Raw genomic sequence first — 19,300 nt, forward strand, 5'->3', positions numbered from 1 at the left:
CAGGAATGATGCCTGGGTATGTCTAGTCCTGTGGTATTTATATCCCTATAGTCCTTCTCTCCTGATTGATTAGTCCTCATCTAATCAGGTTTCTGCTCTCCCACCTTGTTTATAATCGAATTCCAGTTCTTTCTTGAGCGAAACATTTGAATATTGGTCACATGAGATGCACGGTGGAAACCCATGTCAAGGAGCACAGGAGGTATATCTACGGTATTTGAATTACGCGGAGAAATTGGCGGTAGCAGAACATTGCATTCACAATGACCATAGGAATGACTTTGATGGCATAAAATTACTGTTTCTCACCAATGGCTTTTGGAACCGCCTGGTAAAGGAAGCCATTGAAATAAAACTAGAGGAAAAGTATTTTAACAAAGACGAAGGTGTCACTCTAAGTAAGAACTGGAATTTGATTATAAACAATGTGGGAGAGTGGAGGCCTGATTGAATGAGGACTAACCAATCAGGATGGATGGACTACGGAGTTATAAATTCCACCAGACTAGAGATGCCCAGATATCATCCTTATGAAGATGGCAGAGTTTGTCATCAAAATGTCAGTTATAATCAACACCTGTACCTGGCTGGAAGCCCGAGAAGAGTTTATCAGTACTTAATATTTGAACGTGAACTTATGAGACTATAAGTTCAAAGTAAATTTATTATCAAAGTGCATAAATGTCACCATATACAACCCTGAGATTCATTTTCTTGTGGACATACTCAACAAATCTATAGAATGCTAACCATACTAGAATCAATGAAAGATTGCCCAACTAGGATATTCAGCCAGAATGCAGAAGATGACAAACTGTGCAAATACAAAAAGAAGAAATAATAATAAATAAATAAGCAATAAATATCAACAACATGAGATGAAGAGTCCTTGAAAGTGAGAACATTGGTTGTGGAGAAAATTCAATAATGGGGTATAATGATGAGACTACAAGACACAGGAGCAGAATTAGGCCATTTTTGACCCATTGAGTCTGCTCTGCCATTCTAACATTGCCCCTCTCAACCCCCATTCTCTTGCTTTCTCCCCATTATCTTTGACCGTTCTGACTAATCAAAAACCTATTAACCTCCGCTTTAAATGTACCCAATGACTTGGCCTCCACAGCCTTCTATAGCAATGAATTCCATAGGTTCACCACCCTCTGGCTGAAGAAATTTATGCAAGTGAATCACTTCTATTCACTTCAGTAATCCTTCAAACAGTTTACCATAAAAGCTGAACACAAGGTTGCATTAAAATATATTACTTGCATAACACTGTTCCATGGGTGTAATGCTTGTCTGTGCGATTTAGGTGCCTGCTGTCCATTATGTGCTGGAATGCTGCGGGTGTTATGGAGCAAGGACCAATTGGACAGCCTTGCCAAGGTAAGTCCCAAATACAGGGTCAAAACAAATAGCTTTTGTATAATTTGGAATAAAATTAGCTAAGTGCTTACCTTTAATACAATTAATTTCAGACATGACTGTTTAGGAGAAACACTTCAATTATTTTCTGACCTAACTCTAAATCCCACTACACCACCGGTGTTTAGGGCAGCAAATAAGGTCCTCCATCTCTGTCTGTCCTTGGCCACCCAGATGTAGAAAGATTATTCATTGCTGTTTCTGTAACATTTTTGTTTTACCAGTCAGGGTTGTTAACCCTGAGCTAAACCCCCGGTGGACCTCTCTTAGTCTGGTCTCTGCTGTTTGGCATGGGTGACCCTACCAAGAGCCAAAGCACAAAGCCCTGACTCCAGCCAGTGTAGCTGTCTGGGTCACAGAGACACGCAAATCTCCAAACCAGGACAAGGAGCAACTGAGACAGAATATAGTTTTATTACCTTTTCTTCAGATGCACATCCTTGGCTGTGTTAATTGTTGGTGCAAATGACTTATTTTACTGTATGACATAAATAAATCTGAATCTTTATTCTTAAAGGTTTTGAGATTGGCTGATGTAGCCAGAAATCCAAATGAATTTCCATTAACTTTATTCCCAAGGAACGTATTGGGTGGAAAAATAAGCCCCTTCACAATTTTTGGGCAAATAATTTTTGGAATAGACTAACTGGTTTCAGTTTTGGCTGTTTCTTGGGCCATAGTTGAAAATTTCTGGATGATAATAGGACATACACTCAGTGGCCAATTTATTACGTACATCTATACACCTGCTTGTTAATACATACATCTAAGGATCAATGGAAAATTAATTTGCAATCTATTACGAGATTAATGGTCTTACTTGGCATTTCTTTGTCCTTGTAGTTAAATGGAGGAAGACCAGTTTCTGTACACGACATCCTTTACACTTTACGAATCCATGTATCGGTGCCTCAGTGTGATGTCTTTGGATACCTAAGTATAGAATCAGACCTTGTCATCCTCATCATTCCAGTTGACCAGGGTCCCACAACACTACAGGTATGTTTCAAACACTGCCTTTCATTTTTGGGCTGACAGAGAAATGCAGAGGAAAACGTTTTAAAGTGAAATCAGTTGCATTTGACATTCACCTATATATAATCAAATGACTTGCATCTGATGCACATTCTTTGTCACACCTTACTTAAGAAAGTGCACAAAGTGATGGATGCATGAAATACTCTTTCTGGGGTGGTGGTAGAGGCAGATACGTTAGGGACTTTTAAGGAACTCTTAGGCATATTAATGGTAGAGAAATGGAGGGTTTTGCAAGAAGGTAAGGTTAGATTGGTATGAGAGTAGGTTAAAAAGTCAACACAATATCATGGGCTGAAGGGCCTATACTGTGCTGTAGTGTTCAATATTTTAAGTGTCACACCCAGGAATGTAGGACAACCTGACCTTTTGTCTGCTCTTCCATTGTTATCTGCATTGTTATTCCATAGCCATACGACCATTATTTGGTTGAAATTACTGCCTACCTGTCAGTTACCAATCAAATATTTGATTGACAGTATGTAAGTGAACTAAAAACTATTTGTTGAAACTGGGATGAATATTGGGCAACTGACCAAAACAAGGTCAAAGCACAGAGTGTTAAGGAAGCTTTTGTAGATGTGGAGACATCCTGGTGCATGGATGGTCTCTGCCACAGATCACAGAGCAGGACTCTGCAGTGTAATTCATATAATTCAGTTGTTGAAGAGGATCTGTGGGTTACAAGAGATTATCAAAGCCATCAAGGGGTTTCTGAACTTGGATGGACATTTTAAAATGGTTTTGTTAAAGGATTGACAGCAAATGAATGTCGATCAAGACACCAGTAATGGTTTGATTGATCATGACCATGATTGTTCTTGGCAAACTTTTCTACAGAAGTGGTTTGCTATTGCCGCCTTCTGGGCAGTGTCTTTACAAGATGGATGACCTCAGCCATTATTAATACTCTTCAGAGGTTGTCTGCTTGGCATCAGCGGTCACATAACCAGGACTTGTGATATGCACAGGCTGCTCATACCACCATCCACCACCTGCTCCCATGGCTTCACATGACCCTGAATGGGGTGGTCTAAGCAAGTGCTACACCTTGCTGAAGGGTGACCTACAGGCTAGTGGAGGGAAGCAGTGCCTTATACCTTCTTTGGTAGAGACGTATCTCTACCCGCCACTGGTGGAGACTGGTGGTTTTGCAAATATTTCAGAGGATTGGAGGAGACAGAGATTGCAGATGATGGCTTCAGTTCTTCCATTATTTAGTTGGAGTATTTTTCCTACTTTTGCACTGGATGGTGGTCAGGCAATCTTTCTTTATTACTTATTTACTGCCTGCTACATCTGCTAGCATTTAGGTGCTCCATCTCTGTCCTCGGCCATTGATCTTGGCGGTGTTCAGGGCTTCCTTCATCACTCCAGCACCCTCCTCTTGGTTTTCACTACTATCAGCAATGCAAGTCCTGGGTGGAGACTCAGGAATACTGTCACACCATTGCATTTTCCTTGGACCAGGAGGAGGAGGAGTATGCTTCATGATCAACAATGTTTGGTACAACCCCCAGAATGTGCATACACTCAAATCTTTTTGTTGCCCAGACCTGGAATACCTGGTGCTGCCATGCAGACCCTACTGGCTGCCTAGGGAGTTCACGGCTGATATCATCACTGCAGTGTACATTGCGCTGCAGGCTGATACTGACCTGGCTCTCAAGAGACCATCAGCACCCTGGAGACTGTACACCCAGAGGCCACTTTCATTGTTGCCAAAGACTTTTATAGAGCGACCCACACATCCTGGTGAGCACTCATGGAGATATGATACTTGACCACTGTTACACTCTCTTCCGCAACGCTTAAAAACCTCTCCTTCTCCCAGCTTTTGGGAAATTAGATAACTCTTTGAACCTGCTTTTTCCGACGTACAGGCAGAAGCTGAAACAACAAAAGTTTCAAAGGTACATTTAATGTCAGAAATGTATAGAATATACATCCTGAAATGCTTTTTCTTTGCAAACCTCCACGAAAACAGAGGAGTGCCCCAAGGAATGAATGACAGTTAAATGTTAGAACCCCAAAGTCCCCCCAGCCCTCCTCCCTCCTGCGTGGAAACAGCAGCAAGCAACGATTCCCCCCCTCCCCCACCAGCAAAAAAAAAACATCGATACCCACCACCGAACACTCGTGGTAATAAATTCCACAAATTTATCTCCCTCTGGCAAAAGAAATCTCTCCACATCTCTGTTTTGAGAGGGCACCCCTCTATCCTGAGGCTGTGTCTTCTTGTCATAGACTCCCCCACCATGGAAAACATCCTTTCCACATCTGCTCTGTTGAGGCCTTTCAACATTTAAAAGGCTTCAATGAGATCTCCACACCCCCCCCCCCCCATTCTTCTGAATTCCAGCGATTACAGACCCAGAGCCATCAAACATTCCTTGTATGATAGCCCTTTCATTCCTGGTATCATCCTTGTGAAGTTCCTTTGAGCTGTCTCCAATGTCTGCTCATCTTTTCTTAGATGAGGAGCCCAAAACTGTCCACAATACTCAAGGTGAGGCCTCACCAGTGCCTTCTAAAGCCTCAGCATCACATCCCTCATCGTATTCCAGACCTCTTAAAATGAATGCTAACATTGCATTTGCCTTTCTCACCACCGACTCTACCTGCAAGTTAACCTTTAGGGAATCCTGCATGAAGACTCCCAAGTCCCTTTGCATCTCAGATTTTTGATTTTCTCCATTTAAAAAAAGTCTGCACATTTATTTCTTCTACCGAAGTGCATGACCATGCATTTTCTAACATTGTATTTCCTTTGCCACTTCCTTGCCCATTCTCCTAAGCTGTCTAAGTCCTTCTGCGGCCTATCTGTTTTCTCAACACTACCTGCCCCACTGCCAATCTTTGTATCGTCTGCAAACTTGGCAACAAGGCTATCTATTCCATCATCTAAATCATTGCTATAGAGCATAAAGAGAAGCGGTCCCAACACCGACCCCTGCAGAACACCATTAGTCACTCACAGCCAACCAGAAAATGATCTTTTTATTCCCACTTGCTGTCTCCAACAAATCAGCCAATGCTCTATCCAGTAACTTTCCTATAATACCATAGGCTGTTAACTTGGTAAGTAGCCTCATGTGTGGCATGTTGTCAAAGGCCTTCTTAAAGTCCAAATATACAACATCCACTGAATCCCCTTTTTTAAAATCCTATTTGTAATCTCCTCAAAGAATTCCAATAGGTTTGTAGGCAGGATTTTTCCTTAAAGAAACCACATCTTTGTCCCATCTTGCCCTGTGTCACCAAGTGCTGCATAACCTCATCCTTAATAATTGACTCCAACATCTTCCCAACTGCTGAGGTCAGGCCAACTAGGAAAGGCTTTCCTCCTTTCTTCGAGTGGAGTGACATTTGCAATTTTCCAGTCCTTTGGCACTATGCCAGAGTCCAATGATTTTCTCAAACAAGGACTTCAATTACCTGTAATACACCCACCTAAAGATGCCTGAACCTTTCATGAATGACTGAAGTCAGTTCTAATTTTCAAGTTCAAGTTTAATTGTTGTTCAACCATACATGAATACAGCCAAACAAATTAGCGTTCCTTTGGGACCAAAGTGCAAAACACATTACCAACAGTCCACAACACACTACAAATAGCACATAGCACAAATAGTGCATACAGTGCCTATAAAAAGGTATTCACCACCCCTTGGAAGTTTTCATGTTTTACAACATTGAGTCACAGTGGATTTAATTGGGCTTTTGTGAAACTGATCAACAGAAAAAAACTCTTTCGTGTTAAAGTGAAAACAGGTCTCTACAAAGTGATCTAAATTAATTACAAATATAAAGCAAAATAATTTTGCACAAGTATTCAACCCCTTCAAATCAGTATTTGTGGATGCGCCTTTGGCAGCAATTACGGCCTTGAACCTGTGTGGATTGGTCTCCATCGGTTTTGCATATCTGGTGACTGCAGTTTCTCCCAATTCTTCTTTACAAAACTGCTCAAGTTCTGTAAGATTGCATGGGGATCATGAGTGAACAGCCCTTTTCAAGTCCAGCCAGAAATTCTCTATTGGATCGAGGTCTGGACTCCGACTTGGCTGCTCCAGGACATTAATTTTGTTGTTTTTAAAGCCATTCCTGTACAGCTTTGTTTGGCTTTATGCTTGGGGTCATTGTTTTGCTGGAAAACAAATCTTCTCCACAGTTGCAGTTCTCTTGCAGACTGCATCAGTATTTCCTTGTATTTTGCTACATTCATTTTACCCTCTATCTTCATAATCCTTCCAGGGTCTGCTTCAGTGAAGCACCCCCACAGCATGATGCACGGTGTGTTTTTAATGATGTGTGCAAACATAGCGTTTAGTCTGATGGCCAAAAATGGCAGTGAACCAACGTCCCAATAAAAACTTGGAAGATAACCACTCACACTGACAACCGTCTCAGCACAATGGAACACAAGTCCAAGCAACAACAGAGTGACACAAAAAGTCCAATTTCATCACTATCGAGTGATTTGCTGATGGGATAGTCCTGCAGTACTTTATGTTCTTGTAATTCAGCAGTGGTTTGCATCATTAAAAAAAAGACATACAAGACAAACAAATGCACCTTTGATTGGACCCCGAGAGGCTGCTGCATCTGAGCGTGCTGCAATCCTACAGGACGTCAATGACTGACTGCCTCTTTCTATAGTTACACGAGTCACGCAGTGATCGTTGTCCTTTCTTTGACCCTGAGTCTCAGATAAGACACTTTCTAACCACTTAGAGTCACAGTATCACAGAACACTACAGCACAGAAACAGGTCCTTCTGCCCATCAAGTACATGCCAAAATATTTTTCTGCCTGGACCTATTGACCTGCACCCGGACCATAGCCCTACATACCCCTCCCAACCATGTACCTATCCAGATTTCTCTTGTGCTGTAATCGAGCCCTCATCCACCACTTCTGCTGGCAGCTCGTTCCACATTCTCTCCATCCTCATGACAAAATTCTCCCTCATGTTCCCCTTAAACATTTCACCTTTCTCCCTTAAAACCATGACCTTCTAGTTCCAGTCTCATCCAACCTCAATTGAGAAAGACTGCTTGCAGTTACCCTATCTATATCTGTAATTTTGTATACCTCTATCGTCTCCTCTCATTCTCTTACACTCCAGGGAGTAACGTCCTAATGTACAGTACTGTGCAACAGTCTTAGGCACGTATATGTAGCTATGGTGCCTAAGACTTTGGCACAGTACTGTATTTGTCACCATGGAGTGGAGAATGAGTTTGTAAATCTGGTAGGAGTAAAGGACATTGGGAATAGCAAGGGGAGAGCAGTGCGGTGGGGGGGGGGGGGTGGCAGAGAAAGTGTGCTAAGGGTGGGAGGTGGCACGAGTGCAGGCACACCCAGCCCTGAGACACCAGGCAAGGTAATTTGATTTCAAACAATTGGTTTATTGATCATTACAGAATGTCTTTCTGCTTCCCATTCCAACACATCATTCTCCAAAGGTTCTGCCATCTCCAAAGGGATCCTACCACTAAATGTACCTTTACCTCCTCCCCACCTCCATGAGTCCTTTGTGCATTTGTCCCTCTAGGCACTTATCCCTATTAGCAGCCTATGTGCTACATCTGCCCATTCATTTCCTCCTTCACCTCCATTCAGGGCCCCAAACAGGCCTTCCAAGTGAGGCAACACTTCACCTGTGGATCTGCTGGGGTCCGCTATTCCGTCCAGTGCGCTCAATGTGGCCTCCTCTACATTGGTGAGACCCATCGTAAATTGGGGGACCACTTCATTGAGTGCCTCCGCTCTATCCAACAAAAGCGGAACGTCCCAGTGACCAAACATTTTAATTCCCATTCCCATGTTGGTCCGTGGCCTCCTCTTGTGCCATGATGAGGCCACTTGTGGGATGGAGGAGCAACACCTTATATTCCATCTGGATAGTCTCCAACCTGATTCTATGTATATCAGTTTCTTCTTCTGGTTTAAAAAAAAATCCTCTTTTTTTTCTTCCCCACTCTGACCCTTTACCCCTCACCTGTCTATCACCGCCCCTGGGTCTTTTCTCCTCCCTCTCTCCCATGGTCCACTCTCCTCTCCTATCAGATTCCTTTCTCTCCAGCCCTTCACCTTTCCCACCCACCAGGCTTCACCAATCACCTTCTAGCGATGCTCTTCCACCTCCCCCACCTTCCTGCTTCCTTTCCGGCCCTGAAGGGGGTCTTGGCTTGAAACGTCAACTGGTTATTCATTCACATAGATGCTGCCTGACCTGTTGAGTTTTGTGTGTGTTGCTTTGGATTTCCAGCATCTGCAGATTTCTCCTGTTTGAAGTTTAGCTTTCTTGGTGATGTTTACATTGAAACACACACTGAAATGACCAACACAGTCCGAGGATTGTGCTAGGGGCGGCCCACAAGTGCCAACATAGCATGCCTGCTGCTTACTAACCTAACCCATACACCTTTGAAATGTGGGAGGAAACTAGAGCAACTGTAGGTCACAGGGGAAACGTACAAATTTATAGATAGTGATAGGAATTGATCCCCTGATATTCTAATCATTTTCAGTGAAATTCTGGTCTATCTTTTGCCTTAGTGCTCTGGCGCTGCAATAACTTGGTCAATTTGATTCCCTACAGATTTAAAAATGTCTTGAATATACAACACTGTGTCTCCACAGCCCTATTCGGTCAAATTATACTAAATCTACTTAAATAGATTGAATATGGAAATGTTTTCTCTGTAAAATTGTAATATTATCCTTGGCCTATATTCTGGTCATTAACCAAATTCAGATTTTAAAGTAAGTATACAAAATAGTCAGTCAGGAAGGCTAAGAGGACAAGGGTAAATATTTGTATTAAAAGAGAGCTCATAGTGGATATAGAGCATTCAGTAATGAGAGATTTGGGGAAATTGCAGCCAAGGTTCAGTTTGTAGCCAAAGACGCTTCTGAATCATAAAGGTGTAGATTCAGGCCACAGTCCAGAGACGTGAGTCATGCAGTCACAGAGTCATACAGCCTGGAAACAGGTCCTCTGGGCCAACTGGTCCTTGCCAACCATGCTGCCCTGAGAGCTATCCCCTTCACCCATGTTCAGTGCATATCTCTATTTATCTATATAGGGTGCTGTCACAGAAAGCAGCATCCATCATCAAAGAGCCTCAGGACCCACACCATCAAGTTCAGGAACAGTTAGTACCCCCCAACCATCAGGCTCTTGGACCAAAGGGGATAACTTCACTCACCCCATCACTGAAATCTTCCCACAACCAATGGAATCTCTTTCAAGGTCTCTTCATCACATGTTCTCAATATTTATTGCTAATTTATTATTATTTTTGTTTCTTTGTAATTAGTGTGAATGCCTGCAAGAAGATTAATCTCAGGGTTGTATAAAGTGACATACAGTGACATACTTTGATAATAAATTTACTTTGAACTTTGAAATATTTATAACTGTGTTTGTTTTAAATTGCAGATTGAAGCTTGCAATAAAGAGGCTGAAAAGATAGACTCTCTGATCCAATCTGCCAGTCCGGCTCTAATGGCCCATGTTCCTCTGTCAGCGCTCACTACCTCACAGGTGCAAGTTTCTTCGACACACTCGTCTGACTCTGCAGTGACAATCCTCTCCTCAGCTGCACTTTTACTAAACCTGATTGTTGCTTTGTCAGGGTTATTATAATTCCAGTTATTTTTCTACCCGAGCAAGGCTACATTTACTTTGCCTTTGAACTACAACTAAAAGGTATATTTAATGACTGAGCTACAAATCTCAACATAGAAACAAAAGAGGTATAAAAAAAGAAAGCCAATGAGAAACACAAAGCTTAAACTTCAGTACTTTTTAAGTAGTAGTCCAAAATATATCTTTATACAAACCTTTTAATGAAGGGTGTGTCTATTGTATTTAAAATGAAAGCTGTTCAAGATAGCTAATAATTTTAATGTGTTTATTTTTGTGAGAAGTTTGAAAGAATTTGCATTGTAATGTACAGCAATTTACAAGTGCAGAGTGCAGCAGGGAATTGGGCTGAAAGTAAGAAATAACTGAGCTCACTACCTTTACTAATATATCAATTCTACCAGCAGATCTGTCAAGCACATTGAAACTTTAATGGAAGTACACGCAATGGCTACTTGATTAGGTACAGGAGTGGAACCTGGTGTGGGCTGCTGCTGCAGTAGCCCGTCCACTTCAAGGTTCAATGTGTTGTGTTCAGAGATGCTGTTCTGCCCACCACTGTTGTAATAGATGTCGTTATTTCAGTTTCTGTTGCCTTCCTGTCAGCCTGAACCAGTCTGGTCATTCTCCTCTGAAGTTTCTCATTGACAAGGCATTTTTGGCCACAGAAATGCCGCTCACTGAATGTGTTTTTTGTTTTTTGCACCACTGTCTATAAACTCCAGACACTTGTGTGTGAAAATCCCAGGAGATCAACAGTTTCTGAGATACTCAAACCACTGCGTCTGGCACCAACAATCATTCCACGGTCAAAGTCACTTAGATCACATTTCTTCCCCATTCTGATGTTTGGTCTGAACAACAACTGAACCTCCTGACCATGGCTGCATTGAGTTGCTGCCACATGATTGGCTGATTAGATATTTGCAGTAACGAGCAGGTGTACTGATGTAACTAATAAGGTGGCCACTGTGTGTAGTTTATACTTGCCGACCCACAGTTACATAGAATCTACAGCATTGAAACTGACCACGTGGGTTAACTGGTCTGCGTCAATTGTTTAAACTTCACATGAACTTCCTGCTATCCTGCCGGCTGACTGTCTATTCTTTACATCTGTTACTAGTTTCTACTTCAGAGTTCCCTATTCTCAACACTTTGTTAAAGGTCACATAAATTGAAAAAACATTTTTTTAAATATTTAATTTTGTTCCACCAAGTAAAAAATATATTTTTCCATCTTTTATTTTGACCATTACCAGAATTTCTTTCAAAAGAAATATATTAATTCTCCTGGAATAAGCCATATTACTAATCAGTTAATTTACAAGGATACCACATGCACTATGGTAACCTCTTCCAATGCAGTACAATCCTATGTATGATCTGTACAGAACTCCACTTATAAACTACCTTCTTTATTTGACTTCAACCTATTTATTTTACTTTTTTTGTTTTGAATTTGTATTTAAATCATCAAAACTTCTGCACAATATTAATTCCATTTCACTGGCTGCTTTCCACTTTCTTTCAATCGATTGCATTCAGCATTCCCTGCCTTTGCTATGTGTTTTCCTTGAAAATTGTTTTTTATTGTTAATTTTAATATCCTTCTCTTGGCCTTATCGTATTGATCCTTGTGCTATAATTGCTTCAGCTGGCGTTCCTCCTGTATCATGTTTATTCATCATAAAACTCTCAAAAATGTGCAGTCCTCTTGTTCAGAAATTCTGATAGTTCGGCATCAGGCTCTCCTGGTTGTTCCCCATGTGTGTATCTCGTACTTCCTTTAAATCTCCAAGAACACTGGAAAAGTTCTTATACTTAAAAAAAAAGAATTTGAGTATATTGTGAAACTTTTCTAATAGGGAATTAACCTTTCCTCAAGAAGTAGAACTAAGTTAATTGTGATATCTGGTCATCCAAAAAATCTCCAAAGTTCAAAGTAAATTTATTTGAGTGTCAGATTGTTGGAGTTTTTCTTAAATCTTCATATTTCTATTTTGTTTTAAACTGTCAATTTTGCTGTGCCATTAGGTCACCACCACTATTTGTTCAACTGTCTCTTTGGTCTACTGTCTCTTTTAAAAGACATTACTTTTCAGCTTCAAAATACATATCCATTTTCCTTTTCTATTTATTATTAAAAACTCAAAGTTCCCAGTGGATTTCATAAATGCTGCACATAGTCTTCAAACACACAAACTGCTCAAGAAATTCAGCAGGTCAGGCAGCAACTATGGAGGGAAAATGAACAGTTGAAATTTCAGGCTGAGACCCTTCATCAGGACTGAAGAAGGATCTCGGCCCAAAATGTCAACCGTTCATTTCCCTCCATAAATGCTACCTCACCTGAGTTCCGCCAGCATTTTGTGTGCTGCTCAAGATTTCTAGCATCTGCAGAATCTCTTCTATCTGTGTAGTTATAAAGATTTCTTTTAAATCTTTACTTTGAAATAAATGATGATAATGATGATTGAATGAATAATTCTAAGAGTGCTTCTACAATCTGTAGGCAAATCTGGCTTTCCGCATGTAGAATAAGGAGTCATAGTAATCTGAAATATGCTGCTGAAAAGCAGATGGATTAATATTTAAATGGAAAACGGATAAACATTTAAAGAAAGATATTTGTTGGATTGTAAGGAAAGTGCAGAGGGATGAGTTTAAATACATTAATAATTTGGAGCAGATTCAGGTTATGCAAATCATAAACACAAGTGATTCTGCAGATGCTCAGCAGGTCAGGCAGCATCTATGGAGGGGAATAAACAGTTAACATTTTGAGCCGAGACACTTCATCAGGATCTGAAACAGTGACTGTTTATTCCTCCCCCTTAGATGCTGCCTGACCTGCTGAGTTCCTCCAACATGTTGTGTGTGTTACTCTGGGTGTGCATTACTTTTTATTGCCAGGGTAGATAGGATAAATGTCACTTTTGACTCACGAGAAGGTTAATGGCTTGGGTGGAAGTTTATTTAGGGTCAATGGAGAGTAGAACACCAATTAAAGCAGAATTCTTTGGAACCAAATTACTAAACTTTTGGCAGATAAACCATCAATGGAATTTAAGAAATCAATCTGACTACTCTTTGTTTCAGTAGTTAATTCTTCACTGACGTAAGTTCAGTGTTTTCAACACCACCTGTCGTCACTCAACCACAACTCGGTAATTTTGTGCTCTTTAACTTTATGTAGTTTTTCCTAGAAATATTTATATGTTTATTATCATTGTACTAAAAAGTTTACATCCTAATCAGTATTACAGGCGAAGTTATGTTTGAAGGAAATGGTAGCACTTTCATTGTAAAGAGCATGAACAAGTTTATTATTAATGTCTTTATATGTAGATCCTCATAGTCATCGCCATTTGATCCCTGAAATAGCAAAACTGATATGGAATAGAACATTACCGATGAGTTCAGATCTTTAACTGGCGCCGTTTTTACCTTGCATTTATTTTGGACAAAATCCTTACAATGTGGATTGATTTTTAAGAGCCGTTACTTCCTTGACTCAATATGCCCCGGGTCATTGTGAGCAGAGTAAGCCATAAGGGTTTGTGTGATGTGCTGTGATAAATGAAGTGAAATGCAATCCAAATAACCATCTCACTTGCTTCCTCATCAGGACATGAGTCCAGGATCCAGGCACATTGATGTAGTTGCAGCACTAAAAGAATGTTAGTGTTGTCTTGCAAAAAAGGACTGAAAATTTGAACAGTTTTGATGAAGTTAATGTAAGAAATAAATTGGCACTATTCCAAAGGACATAGTAGCAGAATTAGGCCATTTGGCCCATCGAGTCTGCTCCACCATTCTATCATGGCTGATTTATTATTCATCTCAACCCCATTCTCCTGCCTTCTCCCTATAACCTTTGACACCCTTATTAGTAATCAGTAAGTAGTAATTGAGAACCTATGAACCTCTGTTTTAAATATACTCAATGACTTGGCCTCCACAGCTGTCTGTGACAATGAATTCCACAGATTCATTATCCTCTAGCTAAAGAAATTCCTCCTCATCTCAGTCCTAAATGGACATTCTCGGGCTGTGACCTCGGATCCTAGACTCACCCACTATAGGAAACATTGTCTCCACATCCACTCTATCTAGCCCTTTCAGTATTGGGCAGGTTTCATTCTTCTAAACTCCAGTGGGTACAGCATCAAATACTTACTAAAAGCAGACTAATTTAGTTCCTCATGATTCCGATCAACTTTTTTCCCCTCAACCAATACTGACAAAAAAAAAATCTGGCTATTTATATCATTACTGTTCGCTAAACAAAGGGCAACTTACCACATCATTCACCAGTATAACAGTAGTCGTCATCATTACCAGTGCCATGTTGTATGACATGGGCAATCATAGTCTTCCATCTGTCTTTAATTTTAGAGGTTCTAATAAGTTCTTCAAGAGTTTTTGCCCATCCATCCCTTGATGTAACTCACAACTTTTTCTTCCATTAATAACAGTATTAACGTTTGTAAAATATTTTCACTACCTGGAGAGTGCTTTAAATTGACTTACACAGATATAAAGTGCTACATTAATGCAAGTTCTTTCCTGGATGTTCTCTTTCCAGAGAAGCGTTCTAAATTACAGACAGGAATTGTAAGCAATGCTTCAATCCCTAGCCATAATCCTCAGAATCAACAATAACAATATGTTTAAACACAAAGTACAATTGCATCACAGCTTTGAATTGTGTGACAATGTTAATACCTTTCTGTTTACTACAGATAACTATGCTTAGGCTGTTTTTTAATTATTTGCAACATGATGAAATAATTTAATTTTTATTTAAAACAGATAGAAAATATAATTACCATTTCCCTAGTGTGTAGTCACAGCAGTGGATTTGAAAGCACTACAATAAAGTTGCAAAAACACTACTATCTAATGCAGTTGTTAATAATTAAGGTTAGGAATATCAAACCCATCTACCTATCTTCAAATCTGATGACATTTCCTCTGAATTGTATTGATAGGGGCAGTGTTAATTGTATTCCAGATCTCTCTGTGCATTTAAAGCAGAGGTTCCCAACCTTTTTTTTAAGCCAAGGACCCCTAGGGGTCTGTGGACCGCACCGCAGGCTGGGAATCCTTGATTTAAAGGTTGATCTGAGGACCAGAAAGTTTCACGCGCTCTACAGACTCTACAGGTTTCACAAAAGACAGAAATCTGAGTACGTTCAGGCAATATAACCAAACCTTTCCCAAATCCTACATCTAACAGCTTGAGCACCTCATGTAAAATAATCAGAAGCCAATTCCATTCGATACCCATGATTGGTTTTGATAATCTATGCAATGTGCAGCTATCGTACTTTGAACCTGCACATAACTCCCGAATACGACCAAAATAATACTTTGGAAATTTAATATTAATCCTTCCCATTGTAGAGTCTCAAAATATCCTAAATCAGGTAAGACTCTTATAATATTGCTATTGAAACCCTGATGGTTCAAGCATTATCCCAGTAATGTCTGTCATTATTTAAAATCACCAGGTGCACTCACTGAGGCCCCTGCTCCCTTCTCTCTCACTGGGGCCCCAGATTCCACTCTCCTTTCCCAACCACAGAGACCCTGGTTCCCATTAACCCTTCAATGTACCAGAGTTACCTTTATTACACTGCTGCTCTAGTTCTCACGCTCCCTTGCCCTCACTGGAGTCATGATATCCACACTCACAGAGGCCACCGTTCCCAAGCTCTCTTCAGTCCTGGTTACCACTCAACTGGTTGTGCTTCCCTTGCTCCCCTCCAACTTAACTGGTCCATTAGAAAATGTATCCTTCTCTGTAATGTCTTAAAAATGGTTAAAATGATTTCCACAAGTCCAGAAAATCTACCAGTCTGGTGCCACCGAGGTCCCCACATGCCAGATTATTGGAGTTAGAATGTAATAACTACTCTGGTTTACCGTGATTAAATGTGAACTCCTGTGAAATGTCAATAGGCACTATATCAATATTTTCACCCAAATATCCCTTAATGAAAGCAAATCACTTAAATTATTTAATTAAAAATCAACATTAACAGATCACTTGTGTGTCCTGTTGAAGGGTTGTGGCCCAAAATGTCATCTGTTTATTCCCCTCCTTAGATGCCCCCTGATCTATTGAGTTCCTCTTGCATTGTGTGTGTGTTGGTCTGGATTTCCAGCATCTGTAGAATCTTGTGTTTATCAATTTCCTGATTTATCTGCATAGCAATAAGTTATGAAACTTCAAAATGCAAATTCAGGTTTACTCTGGTGCTCTTCTTTTTCTAAAGAGTTCACAAAATTTGGAGGAAATCATACACAGCTTTTAAACTTCTTACGTAAAACTACACCTCACATGGTTCCATTGATTTCTCCTGATGTGAGACTGCTAAAGTAATCTTTGTGCAAATTGCAATGCATTTGTAGCAAATCAATTCAACTGTCAGCCACACAGAACCAAATCATTCTTTCTAAACTCGAGCCATCTATTCCTGACAACATCCTCTTTTGTGCACTGTCCCGTACACTTTCATTGAGAGCATTCTGATTTTCTGTTTTCATACAAAATTTCACTACTAGACCATAAGACTTTAAGACATAGGAGCAGAATTAGGCCATTTGTCCCGACAAGTCTGCTCTGCCATTCCATCATGGCTGATTTACATATGACATTAATTCAACCCATCTAAGGATTTTGTGCTAAATCAAGTTTTATTTGAAATAAGAGTTAGGTGCTTTTTCTTAAGAAAAAAGATTTGTTCATGCTTCTTTAAGTGATACCAAAAAAGAAAATAAATTAAACCATAAAATTTGATTAGAATGGAATACATTTTCTGCAAATATTTGAAATGAAATGTATTGAAGTTTAAGAAGACTTGTAATGAAGGAGAGTTTTGCACAGTAATTCACCAGTGTTGCCTTTTTAAGTTTTAATTGATATTTGTACATTGCAGAAAATGTATTTTAAATGGTTGATTTTTCTATTTTCAGTTAAAGGGGAAGGAATGCAGGGAGGGTGGGAGATATTAAATATATATATAGAAAATTTTGAATATGTAATCTTCCTTCCCCTTTAAGAATTACAATTTTTACTCAAGTAGTGAGTTTTGAAGGTGTGAGAATATTTTTTCTGTATTTTAAGGCCATTTTATATCTATAACAGCACACAAATGTGGGATCTAGCAATTTTCCAAATTCTTGCTTCATTTTAAATGAATTTTCCCAAGTCTATCAGAAAGTATCCCTCTCTTTGAGTAACAGAATTGCTCTCTACTTTTGCTCAGAGCCATGGTAATAGTATGACAATCATTTAAATGTATAAAATAAGCTGGAATTTATTATTTTAATTATCCTTGAAAGATAAAAAAAATGAAGTGTTAATTAATGGGCTGGAGCTGAAATATTTATAGTGTATATGCTATTTAAATTCTTATGAAGGTTTTGAGATACAACTTTATGAAGTGCCATATGAAAGTATTAATGCGTGCTAACTGATGGAGCATTTTCAACTTCAATCCATTTCTAAAATGAGTGACATTGTACTGTCAAGCTGAATGTTGTGCACCATCTTTACCTCTACCTTTTGCTCTTTATTTTTGTACCTGGTGCGCACACAAGCCTATCTTTTATATGAAGTCAATTTTATATCTTCAGTATTATTTCATAAGTACCTTCCAGAAAATTTGTTTTCAAATGGAAGATGTGCAAAAAAAAAAGAATTTTGTCTATTTTTAGATTTTGTGAACTCGTAGGCACTTAATGTAGACAATGTATCACAGTACAAGGACTAGTTCTCCTTGGGAAAAATACCAGTATTTATGTTATATATGTTAATTCTAATAAAGAGGTATTTTAAATAATTGAAATGATTTTTGTTTTAATGTGGATTCTTAATAGTTATTCAGAATACTCGTGTAACTTCTCTAACCATAGCTGATTGCTACATTACTATTGCAGATATAACAAAACTTCCCTGGATTTTGCATTTCCACATGTACTTTATTGCTGATGTTGACATTATTTTGTGTAGGACCCCTGACATTGGTTGTCTCAATCAAGTACATACATTCTCTCCTCCTTCCCTTTCTCCCATGTCACCCTCCTCCTAACAGTTACATCACCTTGACTGCACTTTAATAGTCAACAGTAACTTTGTCTCAAATTTAATTTTCTTTCTAAGTTCCTCTCTACTCCATATATTTCCAGACAGTAGTATTTGATCCTGCACTTAACCACAGCTCTGTGACTGAGTGATTCTGTGTAACATTTGTCTGTCTGCAACTCTTCAGTTTCACTTCCCTTTTTGTTGGAAGTTAAAAACATTAATTCTTAGCATTCAACTTTACTCCTATTTTTGTCTTATTTAGCATGGTAACAGCCCAACGAGCCTCCAGTACCAATAATACCCATGTGACCAGTAGCCCTTATGTCTTTGGAATATGGGAGGAAACCAGAGCACCTGGAGGAAACCCATGTGGTCACAGGGGGAACATACAAGCTCTGTACAGAAAGCAATAGGAATTAAACCCGAGTTCCCAGTGCCACTATCATACCTGACCTTTCAGATCATCCTACAGATTTCCTGTGTACCCTTCTTAGCATCCTCCAAAAGACTCATGAGGTGCTGCTTATTGCCTCCCATCAAGCAGTAACCTTGGTTATTTAGCCCTAGTTGTTGCCTGCCTTGTGTTTCTGCCATTTTTGCAGCCTCCCTCACATTCTATTCACCGTCCTGCAGCTCCTGCGCCCCAGTCTGAACTTTGCTTCATAATGGAGCTTTAGGTCACATGCCACCAGGTTCTGGAACATTTGTTTAGTGTTACAGCCTGGAACAGGCCCAATGAGCCACACCGCCCAGCAGCCCACCTATTTAACCCTAGCCTAGCAACACAATTTTACAATGACTAATTAACCTACTAACAGGTACACCTTTGGACTGTAGCAGGAAACCAGAGCACCTGGAGGAAACCCATGAGGTAATGGGGAGAACATACAAATACCCTACAGATGCAGTCTGAATTGAACGTACTCCGGCGCCCTGAGCTGGAATAGCGTCATGCTAACTAAAGTGGCGCTTGTTAATCACTTTCACCCATGAGCCTTCTGAAGCATGGTGAACTTCATTCACCGGATTCCACAGCCTATCGACTCACTTTCAAAGACTCTGCAACTCATGTTAGA

At 39.9% G+C, this 19,300-nt stretch overlaps 1 protein-coding gene across 3 annotated transcripts in view; it reads left to right on the forward strand.

The window, feature by feature from the left end:
- reck (reversion-inducing-cysteine-rich protein with kazal motifs) overlaps nucleotides 1–17,985 on the forward strand; it is a 185,313-nt gene extending 167,328 nt beyond the window's left edge. For all 3 annotated transcript variants that reach the window (XM_073029289.1, XM_073029443.1, XM_073029366.1), the window contains 3 exons: nucleotides 1,316–1,389; nucleotides 2,272–2,427; nucleotides 9,917–17,985. In XM_073029289.1, coding sequence (XP_072885390.1) covers nucleotides 1,316–1,389; nucleotides 2,272–2,427; nucleotides 9,917–10,123 — 437 coding nt within the window. In that variant the 3' untranslated portion in view covers nucleotides 10,124–17,985. The remainder of the gene's footprint in view (nucleotides 1–1,315; nucleotides 1,390–2,271; nucleotides 2,428–9,916) is intronic.
- The last annotated feature ends 1,315 nt before the right edge of the window (nucleotides 17,986–19,300 follow it).

Source organism: Hemitrygon akajei, chromosome 1 (genome assembly GCF_048418815.1).
Source record: "Hemitrygon akajei chromosome 1, sHemAka1.3, whole genome shotgun sequence".
NCBI classification, from domain to species: domain Eukaryota; kingdom Metazoa; phylum Chordata; class Chondrichthyes; order Myliobatiformes; family Dasyatidae; genus Hemitrygon; species Hemitrygon akajei.